We start from the raw sequence: 23,124 nt of genomic DNA, 5'->3' as shown, positions 1-23,124 counted from the left end.
TCATGTAAGCACGACTAGTCTATAAAGCACAATCCCTTTTGTTTTGGACAATTTCATAATCAAGTGCCTTAGTTCTTGGAGTATTCTCTAATATATCTACAAATAAAATCACCACTCATTAAGACCCTCTCTTTTCTGCAGGAAAGACTTTAGTCTTATAATTTATCAAAATATTATGTAAATTTCTACCCATTAATACTGACAGTTCACAGACCCTTAACAGCTGTTAAGACTGTTTAGAGGAAATATAATGTCACTACCCAATGAAGCAGAAATTCCCTGAACATCCCGTAACAGACCACTACTTTTTTAATTTTTTTAAATTTTTATTTATTTATTTATTTATTTTTGAGACAGAGTCTTACTCTGTTGCCCAGGCTGGAAAGCAGTGGTGTGATCTTGGCTCACTACAACCTCCACCTCCCGGTTCAAGCGATTCTCCTGCCTCAGCCTCTCAAGTAGTTGGGACCACAGGTATGTGCCACCATGCCCGGCTACTTTTTGTATTTTTAGTAGAGATGGGGTTTCACCATGTTAGCCAAGCTGGTCTTAAACTCCTGGCCTCAAGTGATCTGCCTGCCTCGGCCTCCCAAAGTTCTAGGATTACAGGTGTGAGCCACCATGCCTGGCCATAGATCATTACTTCCCATTCGATCCCAGTGATAGGATTAACTGATCCTTATTTCTTTATTCCATCATTTTTTCCTCTTATTCATTCAATTAATGTTCTCTCAGGTCATGCCCTATGCTAAGAATACAAAGATGGAAAGGCATGTTTCTGACTTTAGAAGTTTACATTCTAGAGATAAACAAAAACATAAAAAGCTAAAAGTGGTTTTGATCCTTGAATGAAAAATAGCTTTCTTTTCTTGTTTATACAAATATTACATATTAAATTGTTAAAAACAGCAACAACAAACAATCGCAAAAGTATAAAAAACAATTGGGGATAAAAAGCACATACTTGAAATATCACCCTGAGATAACCTCTGTCAACATTCTAGTGAAATACCTCTGAGTGTATCTCTAGGTGGATATTTAAACATAAATGGGATAATGTAGATATGCTTACTATATAGTATCTTTTTGTAATCTAAATTTCAAACATTGCAAACACAAAATTCTAACACTATGAGATCCCCGGGGAGTAAGTGGGCCAATATACTCAATGCATGGATGAGCACTCTCACTGGATATGGCTTCTCTGTCCTCAGAAGCTGGATGTTGCTGCCACTTATGCCACTAGAATGAGGTATTTGTTATCCTGGCTTGAGTCACGAGTTCCTGATTCAAAGCTCTAGGAGACATTTTCTGATGTGCATGTAACCTAGACTTGGCCATACTGCCTGCACTCTATCTATGAGGAGGGTTGGGAAACAACTATCTGGACTTTATGGTTTCTGTAGGAGGGAGGTGGGCTTTGTCTCACATTTTGGAAATGTCATAAGGTATGACATTTCCAAAACACAGAGCCAGAAGTTCAGATGCCATGCAGCCAAAAACAGTAGTAGTAGTAGTAGTAGTAGTAGTAGTAATGAAAGACCAACCACCCACTACAGATATATTTAGGAAGGTGGAGCAGTATTAGTGTAACAACCTGAAAATCTTCTCAACATCTAACTTCATTCTATACAGCAGAGTGTGGAATGAAGAAGTAATGCATAAAACATTTTATAGGAAAAAAGCTATGAGATTTGATGACAGCATGCCAGTGAAGATAGGTATAAGGAAGGAAGGTATAAGGAGCTCCAGATTCTTGTCCCAGAGAGTGACAAGAACCACATAGGTAGGTTCTTGTCTGTCTCTGCATGATCTTGGGCAAGTCACTCCCTAAGCTCCATTTGGTTAAAATTCCCATGCATTCTTGAGTTAAAGGCACTAGTAATTAAAACAAAAAACAGGCTAGGTGTGGTGGCTGCTGCCTGTAATCCTACTGCTTTGGGAGGCCGAGACAGGTGGATTGCTTGAGCACAGAAGTTAAAGACCAGCCTGGGTAACATAGCAAGACCCTGTCTCTACAAAAAAAAAAAAAAAAAAAAACAATACAAAAATTAGCCAGGCATGGTGGTGCATGCCTGTGGTCCCAGCTACTTGGGAGGCTGAGGCAGGAGGACTGTTTGAGCCCAGGAGGTCAAGGATGCAACGAGCTGTGTTCACACCACTGCACTCCAGCCTGGGTGACACAGCAAGACACTACCTCAAAAAGCAAAAAAACAAAACAAAACAGGAAAAGATCTCCCCCTAAACAACAAATATTAAACTGAAGGTCAAATGTTAAAAGCATTTCAAGTCAGGAACAACACAACAATAGTCATCACTACTGCTATTATGCAATACTGTACTAGAGGTTTAATCCAATACCATAAGATAAAGAAATAAGATGTATAAAAATGGGCAAGGAAGAGAGAAAAGTTATTATTTAGAAGAGACATGATTGCTTACATAGAAAATCCAAGAGAAGGCCGGGCATGGTGGCTCATGCCTGCAATCCCAGCACTTTGGGAGGCCGAGGCAGGCGGATCCCCTGAGGTCAAGAGTTCCAGACCAGCCTGGCCAACATGGCAAAACCCCATCTCTACTAAAAATACAAAAATTAGCCAAGTATGGTGGTGTGCAACTGTAGTCCTAGCTGCTTGGGAGGCTGAGGCGGAAGAAGTACTTGAATCCAGGAGGTGGAGGTTGCAGTGAGCCGAGATATCACCACTGCACTCCAGACTGGGTGACAGAGGGAGACTCCGTCTCAAAATAAATACATAACAAAAAATAAATAAAAATTAAAAAATAAGAAAATCCAAGAGAATCAATAAATTATCAGAATTTATCAAAGAGTTCAGTAAGGTATCAGATATTAGATTATAAGAAAAAAAAAAAACAGCATTCCTAATAGCAGTATCCAATTAGAAAAAGTATAAAGCCCCCGGAAGAAACCTTTTTTAAAAAAGTACAATATCTTTCTAGACAAAATGTGATTTAAGGGCAAAAAAGATGACTTCAACAAAAGGAGACAGATTTTATTCATGAATGGTAAGGTCTAGATAACATTAATGCATGCATTTCCAATCAATTACTATGGAATTTTCCCTGGAAATTAACAAACTTTCAAATTTCATATAGAAACATACAATTCCAAAATCAACCCACACAATTCTGAAAAACAGCAAAGAAGAGGTACTTGCTCTATCAGATATAGACATTTATTATGAAACTACAGAAATTCAAACAGTGTACTATCCATGTAAGGACATATAAATGGATCAATGGAAAAGAACAGAGCATACAAAAACAGATCCACACAACATGGAATTTTGGTTTATGATAGAGCTGACATTATGCTAATGTGGAGAAATAACAGACAATTCAATAAACAGTGTTGGCTAGCATTTTCTCCTAAAATATGCTATACTACATCTGTATTTCACAAAACACACAAAAGTAAATTCTAAGTAGATAAAAGCAGTAAACATGAAAAACAAAACTCTAAGAGTACTAGCAGAAAATATAGATGATACCTGTAATTCAAAATAGGAATAGCTTTTTTAAACAATACCCTAAAAACACAAACCAATGTTAACTTCTACATGACCAAAAAAGACAAAAATAAAAAGTAAATAAAATCAATCATGAACAAAGGTTTAAGACATTAAACAGACCAGGAGAAATTATTTGCAGCACATATCAGAATTTATAAAGAACTACAAATCAATGGTGAACGATAAAACAAAAGAAGAATGGACGAACAGACACATGTCCACTTGAAAGCCTGCATACAGATGTTTACAGCAGCTTTATTCAAAATGAAGCAACCAAGATATCGTTAGGTGAGTGGATAAACAAGCTGTGACACATCCAGACGATGGAATATTATTTAGCACTAAAAAGAAATGAGCTGGCCGGGCTTGGTGGTTCACGCCTGTAATCCCAGCACTTTGGGAGGTGGAGGTGGGTGGATCGCCTGAGGTCAGGAGTTCGAGACCAGCCTGGCCAACATGATGAAACCCCATCTATACTAAAAATACAAAAATTAGCCAGGTTTGGTGGCAGGTGCCTGTAATCCCAGCTACTTGGGAGGCTGAGGCAGAAGAATTGCTTGAACCCGGGAGGTGGAGGTTGCAGTGAGCCAAGATCACGCCACTGCATTCCAGCCTGGGCAACAGAGCAAGACTCGTCTCAAAAAAAAAGAAGAAGAAGAAAGAAGAAAAGAAAAAAAGAGAAATAAGCTATCAAGCCACAAAAAAACATGGAGGAAACTTAAATGACTATTATGAAGTGAAAGAAACTAATATGAAAAGGCTACAAACTGTATGAGTCCAAACATACGATATTCTGGAAAGGGCAAAACTAGGTAAAAGGATGAGTGGTGGTGATGAGGAGAGAGGGATGAATAGGCAGAGCACAGAAGATTTTTAGGACAGTCAAACTATTCTGTGCAATACCGCAACAGTAGATACACGAGTATGTATTTTTCCAAGCCCACAGCACGTACAACACCAGAAGCGAACCCTAACGTAAACTACTGTCACTGAGTGATAATGATATGTCAAGGTAGGCTCACCAGTTATAATAAATGTACCACTCTGGTACAGACTTTGAGAGTGGGGAAGGTTGTGCATGTGTGAGGATAGAGGGGATGTGGGAATTCTTTGTACTTGATTGCTCAACTTTGCTGTGAACCTACAACTCCTGTAAAAACTAAAGTTTGTTAATTTCTCAAAAATGGACAAATGATATAAACAATAAAAGAAGGAACTTAGATGTCTAATAATTATTTAAAAACACATTTGGCTTTGTAAACTAAAACGAAATATTGTCTTTTTCTCTTGGAAACAAAAACAACAAAACAGACCATAATCAAGTGTTAGTGAGGATTTGCGGCAATGGGTTTTCATACACTGCTAGTTGGAATATAAACTGGTATAACCAACTGGGAGACAATTTGACAGTACTCTGAAATGAATTATGTATATATTTAAAACACAGCAATTTTACTTCTACTTCTAGGTGGATACTCGAGAGAAATTCTTGCACACACGTACAAAACTTAGTAAGAAAATACCTACGTGGTAATGGCAATAACATATACAGTTTATGGATATATACACACAGAGATGTGTGTGTGTGTGTGTGTGTGTGTGTGTGTCTGTGTATTTTACAGTACTGGATACACACTGAACTTATGATAGTAGTTGCTTTGTAAAGGGAAGTTAGGATAATGAGACTCAAGAATTTTACCAGTATTACTTTGACTTCAAGTCATATTTGTCATTTGACAAAATGACAAAATATCAACAATTATTAATTCTAGATAATGGGAATTTGGTATTCTTTGTACTTTTCTCTATTTTAATAATAATAATAAAAAACCTGTTTCACATAAAAAAACATTTCAAGGGCATCAGATCAAAAAGGCAATGTGAATCTACCTGTATCTCCCCTCCTACATCCCAAATCCCCAGAAATGACAGCAAAAGATATTTAAAAATTGTAGGCGGGGAGGGAAGATGAACATCCATAACATTGCTAGGAGACAGGAAACTACAGTAAGAGGGTAAATAATGAGTCATTCTTGAAAGACAGAAAAAAGTTGGTATTGGTTTAAGGGAAGCCACAGCCCAAACTAAACACAAGAAATGGGTGAGGATTCAGACTCCTCCAAGCTCCAAGCCTACAAGCATAAGCAGCAGGCAGGGCTCTGGGTTAAGAGGTAGGTGGTCCCAGCACCTCCATACTGTCCCCAGGCCAGTGCTTGGGACATAGTACAGGAGCAGCATTTGCCCACAGGCTCTAGCAGTGAGTGTGGATGCTGACACCAGCAAGGATGATTGGGTACTCCGGCGCTAGCTCAACTAAAATATTTTCACGTTTTCAGCAATATTTAAAACATTTGAAAATGTTGCAGCATTTGCTCTAAGAGTGAAGCAACCTAACTGATCACTAACAGGGAAATGTGGTTATAAATTATACTTGATCTTAGCCAAAAAGGCCAAGAAGTAATTGGGTGTAAATTAATAGTATGTCTATACTCTGAATCATAGCTTAAAAGAATCTGTAACACATAGAAAGATCTCTAAGACATTACTAAGTTTAAAAAATACATATAAAATGCTCCTATTTATTTAAAAAAAATCCGATATGTATGGATAAATAAATGCATAGAAAATCACCAAACTGTCAAGAATGATTACTTAGGGGAAGGGGGAGCTTACTATGTATGTCTATATTCACTGATTCTTTTACAACAGAATGTATTTATAAATTACTAGTATAATTCAAAAATTTAACATGAATAAAAAACTGCAGTTCTTTATTTGGAATTAAAATATGAGAAGTCACTAAATGTATCTTTAACCAAGAATTTCTCAAATAGGAAAAAATACAGCAGAGTTCTACACTAGTGTAGTGACAGCAGCTCACATTTTCTCAGATGGTTGAATACTTCCTGTCATATGACATAACTGGGTCAGCCAAAGTAACCCACATCTCATTTCAGAATGCATAAATAGAAATACTACAGGGATGTTCAAATTGTAGACTGGTGAAGGAAGACAACACTCATAGTCATTTCCTTAGGAGCTGTGTCAGGCCTTCAATGGAGGAAGTGACACAATCTGCCAGAATCACTAAAATCAAATAGTGACTTATGTGAAGGAAACATTGCAAAGCCGTGTATGTTCCCCTGAAAATAGTGCCTGTTCCTTTACCCTCTCCATAAAAATAAAGTATTAAATAACAAATATCAGATACAATTCTAGTAAGGAAAGAATCTCTACTAGGTTCTTCCTGTTCCACCTTAACCCAGCATTTATCTTAATAAAAAACTTTAATGAAGTAGAAATTTCACACACATACATATATACATAGATAGTTCAGCCCATGCCCCATCCCTTGGGATAAGCTATGTCAGTCATCAGTCATATGTACATCGCATAACTCATATTTTAAGAAGAATTTATACAATACTTACTAAAAGTCTTACAGATGTCAGAAACAGCTTTGAAGACTCTATCAGAGAAATTCACTTTCACCTTCACATACTTCATGTTGGGAAGCTGCAGGCGGAGCAGTTTGTGCTGAGGGGTGAACTGAAGCTTAGCATCTGCCTGAATACCATACTTATCTAAGGTCCAATGTGTCTTCAGAAGCCAAGTTCTCTTCTTTTCCCACCAGAGAGCATGGTCAGACCAATCTTTTTTTACATCTACAAAAAACAAACAATAAACAAATCGCTTAAAAATCACCAAGGTGACTTTGAGAAATTAAAAGCAGAAAACTAGATAATTGGGTATTTAACAGAAATAATTAATTAACTATTAAGTTACTGTTATGTGACAGGTACAAAAGAAACATTAACAGCTGAGAAAACACGCTCTGTCCTGAAAAGCCAGTACACAAGGCAGCTGAGGCAGAATATATAGGGCAACCAAGAATGTTTGAGTCAACTACAAAATGGCACACATGGATGACAGAGAAAGTACTCTCTTGTTCTCAGAAAACAGAATCCTGAGGGCTAGAATAGGAAGGATTAATAAAGAGAAGCAGTTGGTGGGCTTGGAACTCGTCCTATAGGAATGGACAATAATATTCTGATAAGAAACTGAACAGACTGTGGTTGCAGAAATGTGTCAAGGTGAATAAGGGGTGGTGAAAAGATGGAGAACCAAAGTGAACAGAAACCAATATCCTAGGTGAAGAGGAGGAACAGAGAAAACACCCATGAGAAACACTATAACTTAAGAGAAAGCTCTAAAAAAAAAAAAAAAAAAAAAAAAAAAAAACTACATTCTGGCCACATATGCTCTCCCAAATAGATCCCCGAAAATGGATCTAAAGTCACGCTGCCCAACATTTTTCACTGAGCACATTTTGGTACAAGTATAACAGGAAACATTAATATCTGTTCAACTATTTAACAGCCTTATGCAACTAAATGAAACCAAATAAAGAAAAGAATGTAATTTACACAAGATTTAGCTACCCCCAGATAAGGCAGGTCGTAACAATAAACTTGTAGCAGTAAAATCCAACTTCAGCTAGTTATTTATTTACTTATGACTAGGATAGGAAGTTGGTTTTTAAAGCCGCAATCAAAGTAAAGACTTTTGGGATCAACTGTATGTTAAACTTACTAAGTGCCAATAAAAGGGAAAGTGATGTTTCAAAAAACAAAACAAAACAAAACACACACAAAAAGAACAGGCCCAGCGTGGTGGCTCATGCCTGTAATCCCAGAACTTTGGGAGGCTGAGGCTGGAGGATCGCTTGAGCCCATGAGTTCAAGACCAGCCAGGGCAACGTGGTAAAGTCCCATCTCTACAAATTTTTTTTTTTTTAAATTAGCCAGGCATGGTGGCATGTGCCTGTAGTCCCAGCTACTCAGGATGCTGAGGTAGGAGGATCACTTGAGCCCAGAAGGTCAAGGTTGCAGTGAGTTGTGATGTGAAACTACATTTCAGCCTGGGCAAGGGAGCAAGACTCTGTCTCAAGGAAAACAACAACTTCCAGGGGAAAGAAAAACATGTGAATGCTGGGCACAGTGGCTCATGCCTATAAACTCAGAACTTTGGGAGGCTGAGGCGGGCAGATCGCTTGAGCCCAGGAATTCAAGACCAGCCTGGACAATGTGGTGAAATCCTATCTCTACAAAAAATTAGCTGGGCATGGTACATGTGCCTGTAGTCCCCGCTACTCAGGTGGCTGAGGTGGGAAGATTGCCTGAACCTGGGAGGTAGATCAAGGCTGCAGTGAGCTGTGATTGCACCACCGTACTCCAGCCTGGGTGACAGAGTGAGACCCTACCTCAAGAAAAAAAAAAAAAAAAACAGTGAATAACTTTTTGCAAATAAAAATTAAAACTATCATGCTTCTGAGATAAAGCTCATTTTAATATAGTCATACCTTTAAAAAGAGTTTATCAACTTTAAGACATTTAAAAGTATGTATTAATCTAGAACTTGAAACACACACACACACACACACACACACACACACACATAACTAGTCTATCCCTAAATAAAAAATCAAATTTCCACATTGATTATATGGCTGAAACACCTTCTACAATGGTGAAATTTACTTGATACAACTGAAGTTCTCATTATGGAAGAAATATGCCACAGGTAGAAAAAGACTTTCAATTCTCCAGACATTAAAAACCTATTTTAATCAGTAAGTATTTTAATGGGAGAATTACGGCTACAGCTACTTGTGATCGTATTATCATTTTGAAATTTCAACATCTGTGGTTTTGGCAAAGTCCTGCTAATCATGTTATTTGAAGTTTGGCAAAAGAATGCATGTAACTGCTATTTTATAACTACTTGCTTAATAGCGATACTTAATTGTATATAGTACCCTACACCCTACTTTCTAGCACAGAATTTGCCAACTAACTTTTGGAAACAGAAAATTCTGATCTACCTTATAGAAGACAACCAAGGTTAGATAACTGATCACATATTACTTTTCTTTCCAGGAAGAGAAAACTAAGGGCAGAAAAAGATAACCTGCAAAGAATGCTGGTAACCAAGTAGAGTTACTGTTGAGCTGAACTGAATGATCAGTAGGTAGTGTATACAGGTTGAGCCTCCCTAATGTGAAACTCTAAAATCCGAAATGCTCAGAAACTGGGGGGAGAAAAAGTTTTAGACTTTGGAACATTTCAGATTTCAGATTTTTGGATTAGGAATGCTCAACTGGGCCAGGCGTGGTGGCTCACGCCTGTAATCCCAGCAGGGTAAGGCTGAACCGGGGCGGTAACCAAATCCCCAATGCACTCACCTGGTGAGGGCAAACTCTCTCAAAATGCTCAACTGGTAAGTACAAATACAAATATTTCAAAATTCAAGATCAGAAACACTCTGGTCTCAAGCTTTCAGATAAGGAATATTCAACCTGTAATACTTTCTTTCCCACGTCTAGTGTCAATGTCACCCACTAAGGAAGCTCTGTCATATACTCCCAGTGGGGAGGAAAGGAGGAAAAGAGCTGTAAGAGCACCATGAGTCCACCAGCACATGTCACATGGGTTCCTCCAGAAGCCATCCTGACCTAAGAACTTGGGTGCAAGCAGCTTATTTGTGGGAAGGAAATCCCAGGAAGCACACTTGAGGGGATCAGTGAAAGTGAGATGGGGAGAAAAGCCAACTGGAGGTTCCTCACTGCTGTGAGCACCTGCAGTTCAGTCCTTCAGGGCATGCCTCAGAACTCTCCCAGAGGAGAAAGATGAGGTATCTCTCCACTTTCTTGTTAAGGGTTACTCCTGGGGCCATTACATTAAAAACTCTTAACACTTCTTGGCTGCCAGCATGGGGCTGGCTGCCCTGCACTCAGGCAGAGAAAGCTCAGAGATCCCTGCACCTAAGGAAAAGAGCTTGTCAGCATGTTGGGGATCTGCCCACCAGGAGTGCAGGTGAACTGTAGTGAAAGAGGGGGGCCTCCATAGCACCTGTTACAGCCTGAAAGGAATGTTTATTAAATTAAAAAAAAAACAGCTGTTTTATTGTAGAAGCAGGGCAGAAGCAATGCTGCTAAGACATAATAAAAGACAGGCTCAAACAATGTGGCCCAGGAGTAGGTGCTAAAACATAGAGGGCAAAGACACCAACGTGATAAGGAGCTTTTGGGGACAAAATCTACATATGGCACTAATAAAGAGGTAATGTGCCACCAACCACAAAATCTAAAGAGTTTTTATAATGTGAGGTATGAAAAGGACTACTGGTCAAGAACTCGACTTTCCAAGTCAAAACTACATAAATGTGAAGCTGGAGGTTAGCAAACTATGAATGGCCCAAGGAACAAATCCTGCCTTCTGCCTTCTTATGGCTCACTAGCTAAGAACAGTTTTTGTACAGTCATGAGTCACTTAACAAGGGGGATAAGACCTGAGAAATGTGATGTTAGGCAAGTTCACTGTTGTGTGAACATCAACAAACGTATTCACAAACCTAGACAGTATAGCCTACTACACACCTAGGCTATATGGTATGGCCTCTTGATCCTAGGATACAAACCTGTACATATGTTACTGTACTGAATGCTGCAGGCAACTGTAACACAGTGATAAATATTTGTGTAGCTAAGCATAGAAAAGGTATAGTAAAAATAAGGTATTATTAATCTTATGGGACCACAGTTGTATAAACAATCTGCTGTAGTTGACTGAAACACTGTTACATGGCTCCTGACTGTATTTTTAACTGGTGGTGGGGGGGGGACGGGAGGGGGGGAATCCAAAGAACAATATTTTACATAACTTTATATCAAGTGCAAATTTCAATGCCCATAAACAGTTTTATGAAACACAGCCACACTACTCTGTTCACATATTGTCTATGACTACTTCTGCACCACAACATTAGACTACAGTTACATTAGACTACAGTTATTGGGACACAGACTGCATGGCCCACAAAGCCCAAAAGCCCAAAATATCTACTATCTATACTGAAGAAAAAAGAAAGAAAAGAAAAGAAAACTTTCCAGGCCCCTGCTGTAAGTAGTGTTATCTTGCACTTAGATAATGGTACAATAAAATCTCAATTTTCCATCAGTTAGGCTTCCAACTGTGACCTCAGAAACATGTATCTCTCCTGATACTCATTCTTCCCTTTAAAACCTGACCCTCCCCCATGAATTCCACCTCAGTTTCTAATCAAAGGAGCTATCAACCTGCAACCAGCAAGAGAAGGGGATAGGATCCAAAGATTACATACTGGACATCCTATGAGTGGTCTGTTTAACCACAGAAAAAAAAATAAGCTCTCTTACTGACTGGCAACGCTGGTAAAACGAGTCTTTTTTACCCAGAAAAACTAGTGGATGAGTAACAATATAGAAAAATAAATACACAAAATAAAAGCAGAAATAGGAGACTAGAAAAAAATCAGAAATATCAATACCACTCATGGCAAAAGATAAAAACAGAAAAGTAGGTGTTGTGACAGCGAAGTAGAAGACAGTGTTATAAGATGGATAAGCTGGACTGTGGGGGCTTGTGACTTATGTTCAAATACTGGGCTTTTCAGTAGCATTCCTGAAGACTCAATATACTACCAACCTAGTCAGCATTACTTGCAGAGTAATCACTACTACAGAATAAGAACATCAGACGTGTTGAATTCGTGAATTCAACAAATACCTGTTGAACATGTACTGTATGCAAGAAGGCACTGTTCTAGTGCTAGAGATATGATGATGAATAAAACAAAGTTCCAGCATCATTGAGGGAGACCAAGGTGGCTAGAGGAGAGGAAATGGAGATCAGTAGGAGGTGGCATCACAGAGCCAAGTAGGAGGTGGCATCACAGAGCCAGGCAGGAGCCTTGTAGGTCACAGTGCATGGTTTAGGTGTTACTATGTATGAGATAAGGCCCTAGAGCAGTAGTTTTCTGCCTGATTGGCATTAGAATCATCTGAGCAGCTTTTAAAAAATACTGATGCCTGGCCCCACCCTAAACTAGGGCTATTTTGGTTTGCGAACAGCTGTCTGTATTTTTTTATGGGCAGATACTCCACCATCTTGGTGACGTCTCTCAAACCAAATATATCAGAATCTCTGTGGGTCTAGGAAATGGTTTCAAGCAGGAGTCATTTGTTTAAAAATCGACTGATAATTTTGAAGAAGTGTGGTGATGGGGGTATGCAAGAGTTCACTCTTTCAAGAGAGTGTGCAAGAAGTCAATGTGAAAGTGGAAATGACAACTATTCCAGTTATAATGGTTGGGGGGTGAGGAAGTACAAATAAGAAATACAGAAAACTTCTCCTGGATATTTTACCACAGCGAGGAGAATAACAGCGATCAATAGATAGAATAATAGCTGGTAGATACACAGAATAATAGCTGGTAGATAGATAGAAAGGAAATAGCAGACCCAAGGAGTATTTTTAGCTTCATTTTTTAAAAGGGAAAGCTATTACAGCATTATTTTAAAAGTGGCTGAAATGATTTCATATTTCAGATCATTTATAATTATTTATAATTATCATTCACTAATTTGCCCTTCAGCAGAGTATCACTTCAAAACTTTCTAAAGACCTGACTGAGCCCTCTCAAACAGGCAAAGCAATGTTTTCCCAACTTCCAGAAAATTAGCTTTCTTTGGTGCTGGCTTTATATTACACTACCTATCTTATTTTGAAATTAACAGTATCTCCACATCAAGTCACACAATTGGCTCTGCTCAGAATATCACAAGAACATACCTATTCTATTCATTAGTAGCAAAAACAAATTTTATACACTGATGAAAATCCTGAGAAAAATGATGAAGCATTTGCCCAGGCAAGCATAAAAACTAACTTATGATTTACTTATAAATTTGGCTTGTTTAGTAATTCTTTTAAGTCAAGAACTACTTAGAACCAACTGAGAAGCATTTGCCCAGGCAAGCATAAAAACTAACTGCACTTCAAAAAGCACTCAAAGGCCGGGAGCAGTGGCTCACGCCTGTAATCCCAGTATGTTGGGAGGCCAAGGTGGGCAAATCACTTGAGGTCAGAAGTTGGAGTTTGAGACCAGCCTGGCCAATATTGTGAAACCCCATCTCTACTAAAAATACAAAAATTAGCTGGGCCTGTTGGTGCACACCTGCAATCCCAGCTACTTGGGAAGGCTGAGGCAGGAGAATGGCTCGCACCCAGGAGGCAGAGGTTGCAGTGAGCCAAGATTGTGCCATTGCACTCCAGCCTGGGCAACACAGCAAGACTCTGTCTCAAAAAAAAAAAAAAAAACACTTAACTGCACAAATTGTGTATATAGGTGTGTGTATGAAGTAGTTTATCTTGATGCAGTAACTCTTTTTTCATTTGAGATAGAGTCTTGCTCTGTCGCCCAGGCTGGAGAGCAGTGGTGTGATCTCAGCTCACTGCAACCTCCACTTCCTGGGTTCAAGTGATTCTCCTGCGTCAGCCTCTGGAGTAGCTGGGACTACAGCAGACAGGCACCACCACACCCAGTCCAGCTAATTTTTGTATTTTTAGTAGAGGCGGGGTTTCACTATGTTGGCCAGGCTGGTCTTGAATTCCTGACCTCAAGTGATCCACCCGCCTTGGCCTCCCAAAGTGCTGGGATTACAGGCGTGAGCCACCGCACCCGGCACAGATGCAGTAACTCTTGAAAGCACTTAGTTATCTAGTGTATTATAGCACAGCTTGTCTCTAAAGTGGCAAGTTAAATCTTAACAGACTATGCAACTGTAATTTGAAAAACCCACTATGTGCAGAACAGATTTCAGACATCAACACATATTTAAGTTTTCCTCTAGCTAAAGAATGAGTAGAAGCATGAACACATTATGATGACTTTAAAAGGAAAATGGTTATCTACAAATACTTGTAAGTAACGGCAAGCAAATGAAAATACTACTGGATCACTAAAGTAGTGGTTTAGTTTTCTGTGTGGCATCAAAATCCATAAGGAAATAACTGTTGAAATTCCCTGAATTTGCATAAACTAAAGCTTTGGAAAACTTTCCACACAGGAACTCCCTTACACGTTCTCATCTAGACTCTGGACTATGTTCTAAGTAAACATTTCTGCTTTCCAGAATGGCAGGCTTGGTATTTCAAACATTAGATGACTGAATGCAACCCGCGCGTGTGCACGCACACACACACACATACACACACACACCAGCCTGGCACTTGGACAGAAGTTAGCAAACATCACCAGAGTAGATTCATTCATCTGCATTATAAAACCATTCAAGGCATAGACTACGCTTAAAAACTTGCTCTGAGAGTCCATTTCTCCAAGGTCATGATTTTCAGTTATCCTCCAGGTACAGGCCAACTTTTATTCGGTATATCTTACATTTTAAATTTCGATTTTAAACTTTCAGAAGTAACCCATCACAAATACAAGCTTTCTCAGAAAGGCTCGGGGGTGGGGGGTGGGGGGTAAAAAGTTGTACTATTATGAAGCCAACACTTGTTTTCCTTCTCTGGGGAATAAAAGGGATTTTATGATTTACTTATAAATTTGGCTTGTTTAGTAATTCTTTTAAGTCAAGAACTACTTATAGTTTACTATACCTAGCAAAATTCTAACTTCTATAATAAATTTTAGTAAAATATGTTAATTCTTCAAAACATTTTGCCAGCATTCTGGAAAGAATTATTTCTGTGTCCCTCCCTTATTTAACAGATCCCATCACACCATATCACATGCACATAACAGTATCTGACAGACACTCAAACTCCTATCATTAACATTGCAAATTGCTACAACATTGACTGAATCAACAAAAATATACTCCCTCAACTGTAACAGAATGCTCCTCAAATTCAGGAAGTGGTCGTACACTTGCTTTACAAATATAACATCTGTATATTCTAAGGAACAGAAGGCTTGGGTTTCTCATCATTAGAAGCTGAGTAAATATTGCTTAGTCTACCAAACAGCTTTTGGTATCACAGTGCTCTCCCACTCCATGAGTCACCAAAAAAAAAAAAAAGAAAAAAAGAAAAAATATATATTTCAAAGTTTTTTGCTAGAGAAAATATTATGCCCCACTTTATGCAATTCCAGCTCGCTTACACTCTAGAAAACATGAGCGCAGAGAAAGGAGACATTATTGAAAACATCTTATTTAATGTTTTCCTAATAAGATTACCAATTCCTACTTGACTGTTTTTGACACAGGCTACTAAGATGCAATTACTGGCCAGGCTCACACCTGTAATCCCAACACTCTGGGAGGCTGAGGTGGGTGCGTGGCTTGAGCCCAAGCGTTCGAGGCCAGCCTGGGCAACATGGCAAAACCTCATCTCTATAAAAAAAAAAAAAAAATCTAGACATGGTGGCCTGTGCCTGTGGTCCTAGCTACCTGGAGGCTGAGGTGGGAGGACCTCTTGACTCTGGGTGGTCAGGGTTGCACAGAAAGTTGATCAAATCCCACTCCTGTTGTTTCTGCACAAGAGCTGGAGCCTATGCCTTACCACACATCCATGGACATGCCCTGGATCTGACTTGGGCCTTCAAACTTTGCACAGTGGCTGCTACTAACTTTTTGAGATAATATTCAGATTCCCGGAGACTCAGTTCTGTCTCATCTAAATCACCAGAGATCAAACAAGGATCAGCCCAGTACCTCTTGGACTTTATTTAATGCCATAATGTTGTCAGACTAAAGAGAAAAATGAAGTAATTCTTTAAAAAAAAAAAAAGAAAGTTGATCAAATAACTTATTTTTTCTTACCTTAAGTAACCACATCTTAAAAATAAGTAAGCAACTTAGAGTTTGGAATGAAGAGGAGGTTAAAATATTACTTTTAGGGAGCATAAATTTCTAGTTGCATATTTTTAAAGTACTAATTCAGGAAAGAAATGCAAAATTTGTTTAGTATTCTCACATGTCCATAAACTAGAAGCAAAGTTTACATTAGATAATCTTTGCTAAGGCAACATGTCATTGTGACTTCTAAGTACAGATAACTTTTCTGGGCACATGACTTATTTCTGATAAATATATATTTTTGTACTCTGCTAATACTGTAATTCTCTGTACTGTTTCCTTTTGTCTTAGGACCCTCTTGAGCCCCAAATGAGATATAACTATTACCATAATCAGGAGTTGACTGGAGGTAAAGAACACTACAATCCCAGTGTGCTAGTGGCAAAGCCACTCAAGAAGCTGGTTCTGACCTACCGTAGCAAGCCATGCAGACTCAGCAGACCAGAAAACGTCCTTCTCCTGCTTTTCAGGCTACTTGCTCATACCATTTACCTATACCACTTAGTTGCTCATCTATTAAACTTAGAGGACTTTTCCCTCTTTCATTTCACAGCCAGGCAGACTGCCCAAGACACCCTTGGGGAATCCTACTATGTTTTTTCTGTCTACCACTGTATTTTGAACTTCTCACACTTCTGAGAATCCTCCTCCTTCTCAGTAGACAACCATGGATTCTACTGCAGAAAACAGAGAAGCCGTCAGATTCAAACTCTTTCACCTTCACGCCAACCCATCTATAAGCCTTCTTAAATTGGTACCCAGATGGGCCTCCTGCCTTTGTGTTAACATGAAAAAGTGTCTCTTCCTGTCTAACTAAAGCCAATCCCACCTCCTATGCTCTGCTGCCCTTCCCATCTTCTAGGAACCGTGTGCTTTTTTCCTCACATTGGCTCTCCAGGTGTCTCATCCATTCTCATGGCTTTAGAAGACACTTACTTTCGTCACTGGTGTCAGCAGCCCAATCTTCTGCTCAGACCGCCAGCCTTTACACCCTACTGCCCATCTCACATCTCTTCTTGATGTCCCACAGATAACTCAATTTATCTAAAACGTAACCCAACTTTTTTTCTTATCCCTACTCTTATTATACTAATTAGCACCAACCGTCAACCCAGTTGCTCAAGCTAGGAATCTGAAGTCATTGATTTTCGCTTTCTGTCATTCCTTACATTTATCAGCAAACTGTCAAATCCACTTCCAAAAATCTCCACTCCAGTCTCCACTGGCACCACCCTATTTCAGGCTGCCATCATCTCTTGCACTGACTACTGCCACAGCCTCCTAACTGGTCTCCTTCATTCCATTCAGCACTTTGCATACAACAGCCAGAGTCATCTATTCAGCACTTTCATGCCATTCCCCTGCTGAAAATCCTTTGCAACTGCTTCTAACTGCACTTAAATAAAATCCAAATGCCTTATCAGGTCTACAAAGCCCCACGCAATACGGCCTATCTACTCCTCCAAATTTATCATGTGCTACTCTTCCTTTGCTCCAGCCACACTGGCCTTTTTTAGCTCTAAGAATCATATAACTAAGTTCTTTCCTGCCTCAGTGCCTTTGTACATGCTACTCCACTCCTGGAATGTCTAACTCTCTCTCATCTTCCAGATTTTACCATTAATTCCATATTCTCAGAGAAGCCTTTTTTAGCTACCCTAGCCCTCCAATGTCCTATGTCCCTCCATACTGTTCTATTTCAGTATCCTGTGATATCACTGACCAAAATTTATATTCATTTTGTTTGTTGTTGGTGGGTGGGGGAGGAGGGTGCTATCTTTCTTTCCTAATAGATTATAAACTGTCTAAGAAGACAAAGGCAATGCCTATTTTGATCACCATTATATTTTCAGCACCTAGCACAGTGCTGGGCAGGCAAGAAATATTTAACAAATGAATTAATCCTCATTTTGAAAATTTTAAAGATCTCTCATTACTCAAAACAATCTCAACAAGTAACTTATTTTTAAACCATCAATAAAAGTAAATACAAGTTTTACTAATTTATAATTAGTAAAATTATAATTTACTAATACAAATTTTATGTCTGAAGAATCCATTTTATCTTCAACTTCAGAATTAAAATATACTTCTATACTAACTAGAAGAGTGGCAGAGATTCCCCTAGAAAAAGGAAATAAAACTGAACAGACATCCTGTTCTCTTTCACATCTTCTAAAAAGAATAAATTTCTTTGCTCAAGACAATCTCTATTGTGCAAAGTGTTTATGTTCCAAAAGTCCACTTGTAAGTCTGAGAATTCAGACTCATCACAGAAAAACACTACATAAATAGTTAGGTTTCAAATCATACAATAAGTTACCCAACCACAAATAACCTGACCTATACGACTAGCAACACTCTACCTTACCAATTGTATCATAAAGCCTTTTGCAGAATGTATAGTCAATGTTTCAACTTGAGAAGTAAGAAAAACTGCAAGCAATGGCACCTGCTGAGAGTGAATTGGATGGGGTAAGAAAGGGAATGCTGCTGCCAAGTTGTGAGGGAGACAATGGCTTCCTAAGGAATATCAAATTGTAGGGCACCTGGCTACTCCCTAGTCATCTTTCCCAGAATACCAAGAAATAACCTATTTCCAGTTTCCCAGATACAATTTGTTGTTGTCTTAGTCCTGGGTTTCTTTTCTCTACTAAACGATGACAACAGAAGAGTTTTTAACTTGCTTTCCTTTCCAATGCCTGAAACTCTTCTGATGTTTCTACTGAGACTGTATTGCCAATAATGTGTAAAGACAGGGCCTACAAGTAAAATTAATGCTTAAGTTTGTAAAAACGATGTTTATAATATTATCCCTAATATTGATTGAAATGTAAAGGACACTAGACATTAACCTCAGTATTCAATCACACACTGTCCTTACTCTCGACCCCTTTAGGTCTTTCTCCTCCCAAACTTCTCTTCCAATTTTAGAGTTGGGGATCATGGGGCATCCTGCTTTTAGGATGTGCCCTCCTGTTCTCATCTCTTTAGTCACTCAGACCTTTAAAAAGGGAAAGAGGAGGCAAATGGATGAAGAGTGTGGCTCTTCAGGTGTATAATCAATGCACTAATTAATAAATATTTTCCAAGTAACTATCACATGCCAGGAACTAAGTTGGGCAACGGAATATAAAAATTGGTAAGAATTACCATCCCAGTGGCACTTACAGTCCAAGTGAAAGACACAGACAAGTAAAATGAGCTAAAAAGATAAAAGAATGAAATGTCACAGAGGCAACCAACATTAAACGTGAAAGATTAATTAGGTTAACATGGCATTTTTACCTGGGTCTTAAAAGATGTGGGAGTTCAAATGTGCTAAGAGAAACCATCCTGTAGACAATGGAGGCTCTCAGATTGTTTTATTAACATAATTTTGATTTGATTATGAAGCACAAATTAGAGTCTGGCAGAAAATTTACCGCAATATTCTAGAGAGCAGGGCCTAACATAAGGCAGAAGGTGAAGAGAAGGAGGCAAATATGAGGGAGTTGTCTAAGCTAGAATCATGGGTCTCAAGGACACTGATCTCAGATGAGAGAGGACAGCTGGAAGGTGAGGAGGGGAAGCTAGAAAGTTCCTAGCTTGATAATTAAATGGATGATAATAATAGCACTAAGATTTGTTTACTGAGCATTTAGTATGTACCAAGCACTTAACACATTCTCATTTAATCCCCACAAAAAATGTTAAAAGGGGCGGGCACGGTCGCTCACGCCTGTAATCCCAGCCACTCTGGGAGGCTAAAACGGGCCGATCACGAGGTCAGGAGATAGAGACCATCCTGGCTAACATGGTGAAACCCTGTCTCTACTAAAAATACAAAAAAATTAGCTGGGTGTGGTAGCACACACCTGTAGTCCCAGCTACTCAGGAGGCTGAGGCAGGAGAATCACCTGAACCTGGGAGGCAGAGGTTGCAGTGAGCCCAGATCGTGCCACTGCACTCCAGCTTAGGCGACAGAGCGAGACTCCATCTCAAAAAAAAAAAAAAAAGTTAAAAGGTAAATACTATTATAATCTCTTTGTTTTATAGGTGAGAAAATGAAGACAGAGAAGTTACATAACTTGGCCAAAGTTCATAAAGTTAGGATATGTAGGAATTAGGATTTGACTCCAGATGAGTGTGATTTCAGAGGTGGCACTCTTAAGTAACACACCATTAGCCAAGATAAAGTTACGCAGAAGAGAAGCAAGTCTGGGTATTTGAATATGAGGACAAAAGACTAATGTTAGGACTCATTTACATTTCACAGTAAAATCCTGATGATTATCCTGCACATCTGTTATAGGAAATAGGTATTTAGGAGAAAGAAGACAGACAGAACATCCACAAGGAGGCAAAGAGATTATTAAATAAAGGAATATTTTTATTATGCATGTCTTTCACTGATTTAATAATGGCAACCACAGAAAATAAAACTCAAAAAGGTTATGGTTAGCAGCCATATAACTACCTGAAGAATTCATATACTAATATGCAAAATTAAACCGATTTTGAAACAACCAAAGAACACAAATGGCTATGAATGCAAAGAAGCAATTAAGAAAAATAATAATAATAATGTACTCACTTTTGGTTTTATACTAGAAATTAAGACTTCTACTGTCCAAAAATAATTGGAATAACTTCTGAGTCATTCCTCTCTTCCTTAAGACTGTTCATTGGTAATTAGATTATTCTAGAAAGACCAGAAGTGAATTCCTAAATTACTCTTAATCTATTTCTAGAGGGACAATGCTCCCTTCTAGAACTACTCCGTATTCCAGAGGAACAGAATTCTCAACAGTGCAATCTACAACACTATCATCCAGGACCTAGCTGAAGTTTTTATAATATGAGTTTCCACAACCATGAAAAACAGGAAAAGAATACCTAACATATACTTTTGAACTCTGCTGAATCTTATTCTCTCATATGGAGTTATTATTCATCAACAAAATGTAAAACAACAAACAAACGAACAAAAAAAAAAAACACTGGCGATGAAGCATGCAAATATTTCCTCCCTACACTTCTGTCCCACCCCATCTAGCAAAAGGAAAGGCCTACACCAAGATCACAGAACAGTCATTATAGTAATCTAATCCTTATATCTTTGAAATTAGATAATATATATCTCTACAAGTCGTATTTTACTTTTTCCTCTCCCTCAGCTTTTCTTTCCATCCAAGTATTACAGAGTCTATCCCTTAAGCAGCTGTTAATTTGTTCCTTCCTTTCCTTTTACATTGCCTTAGTTCACGTCCCCAACATCTCTACCCTGAACTACTATAACACCATTTTCTACAACACTATCCAGAGTTATCTCTTAAAATGCAAACTTGATCAGTTTATTTGTCTACTTAAATACTTTCCAAGTCTGGGCCAGGCACGGTGGCTCACGCTTGTAATCCCAGCACTTTGGGACTGCCCCCCAGAATCACCTGAGGTCAGGAGTTCGAGACCAGCCTGACCAACATGGAGAAACCCCATCTCTACTAAAAATACAAAACTAGCCGGGCATGGTGGCACATGCCTGTAATCCCAGCTACTTGGGAGGCTGAAGCAGGAGAATTGCTTGAACACGGGAGGCGGAGGTTGCGGTGAGCCGAGATCACACCACTGCACTCCAGCCTGGGCAACAAGAGCAAAACTCCGTCTCAAAAAAAAAAAAAAAAAAAGAAAAAAACCCCAAAACTTTCCAAGTCTGTTACTGAAGTATCTTATAATCCGTTAACAGGTTCCACAAATCTGTGCCCCGCATTGCCTTTTTCTAGTAGCTCTTACCACACCCAAATGCAGCTTTTGTTCTGGCCTAGTTTGTGGAACAAGCTGGTGTTTCAGATCTCCTTGATAGGCACCTTTTCCTTTCCCCCTTTATCAAACTGGCAAAATCATGCACCAGTACCAGCTCAAATATTACCACCTCTGCGTCTTCACTGACCCACCTGTCAAAGCAGCAAAGTATACCTTAGCACTTTGAATGATATAATTCATTTATGTAACTAATTTCCCCACTAGATTAAGAGTATTTGATTTTATTTATCCTGTGTCTCAAAAGCAGAGACCAGAACCAATAAATATTTATAAACTACTACTTGTAATATACAAATATTTGTAATATACAGGCAGCATGTAAAGCAATCTTAATAATCAACTGAAAAATTATAATTATTCCAAGACGAAAGTTCATGTCAAACATTAAAAACTCTTACTGTTGATTATAAATGTACATATGGAAATGGAAAAAACTGCAAAACTAGTGTTTATTTAGTGTACTGTAATTAAAACATTAAAAACATTGAGAAGCGTTACATTTCTTTGTGAAAACTTAACAAGAATAGCTTAAATAGTGCTTGTCTTCTCCTCATATAACTTATGATGTGGAGCAAGTATCTTTTATGCCTTGGCAAGCTGTCACACTCCTTTCTAAGTCTGGATCAACTTAAAACATTTTGTCCTTTGCTCTTTCAGTATCATGAAATATCTCTGACCAGCTCCTTCAGTATGCAAAGTTTTTGCTAGTGTCACTTCCTCTGGGACATCTTCATCCTTTTTGTCATACCACTTGTATCATGTATGCAAGTTTACCTTCACTAAATTCCTTTGGCTGTATATCTACAGTCTTTCAAATGGTGAAAGCATCCACATTTCCATGGTGAGCTATTTCTTCTTTAACTCCATTTATATTTGATTCAACTATCACTTCTAGTATTTCATGATCACTTTTTGTTAATTCATTGCAGTTTTATCTTTGTTGGTCAACTCTTTCAATTATCCATTTTTGTAAAACATCATGAGTTTCTCATGGGGGACAGAGAGGCAACACTAACACTTCTGTTCTGTGTGTGAACTGTATGCACAGTGGCCAATCATAGATAGACTGAAATAAGTGACATGACTTGT

At 38.6% G+C, this 23,124-nt stretch overlaps 1 protein-coding gene across 5 annotated transcripts in view; it reads right to left on the bottom strand.

Moving 5' to 3' along the window:
* Positions 1–23,124, bottom strand: part of FERMT2 (FERM domain containing kindlin 2) — a 95,076-nt gene that overhangs the window by 55,309 nt on the left and 16,643 nt on the right. For all 5 annotated transcript variants that reach the window (XM_032179793.2, XM_032179795.2, XM_032179796.2 and 2 more), the window contains exon 3: positions 6,962–7,195. In XM_032179793.2, coding sequence (XP_032035684.1) covers positions 6,962–7,195 — 234 coding nt within the window. The remainder of the gene's footprint in view (positions 1–6,961; positions 7,196–23,124) is intronic.

Source organism: Hylobates moloch, unplaced genomic scaffold (assembly GCF_009828535.3).
Source record: "Hylobates moloch isolate HMO894 unplaced genomic scaffold, HMol_V3 SCAFFOLD_16, whole genome shotgun sequence".
Classification (NCBI taxonomy): Eukaryota; Metazoa; Chordata; class Mammalia; order Primates; family Hylobatidae; genus Hylobates; species Hylobates moloch.
The sequence above is the reverse complement of the archived record's forward strand: the minus strand, read 5'-3'. Positions and strand labels throughout refer to the sequence as shown.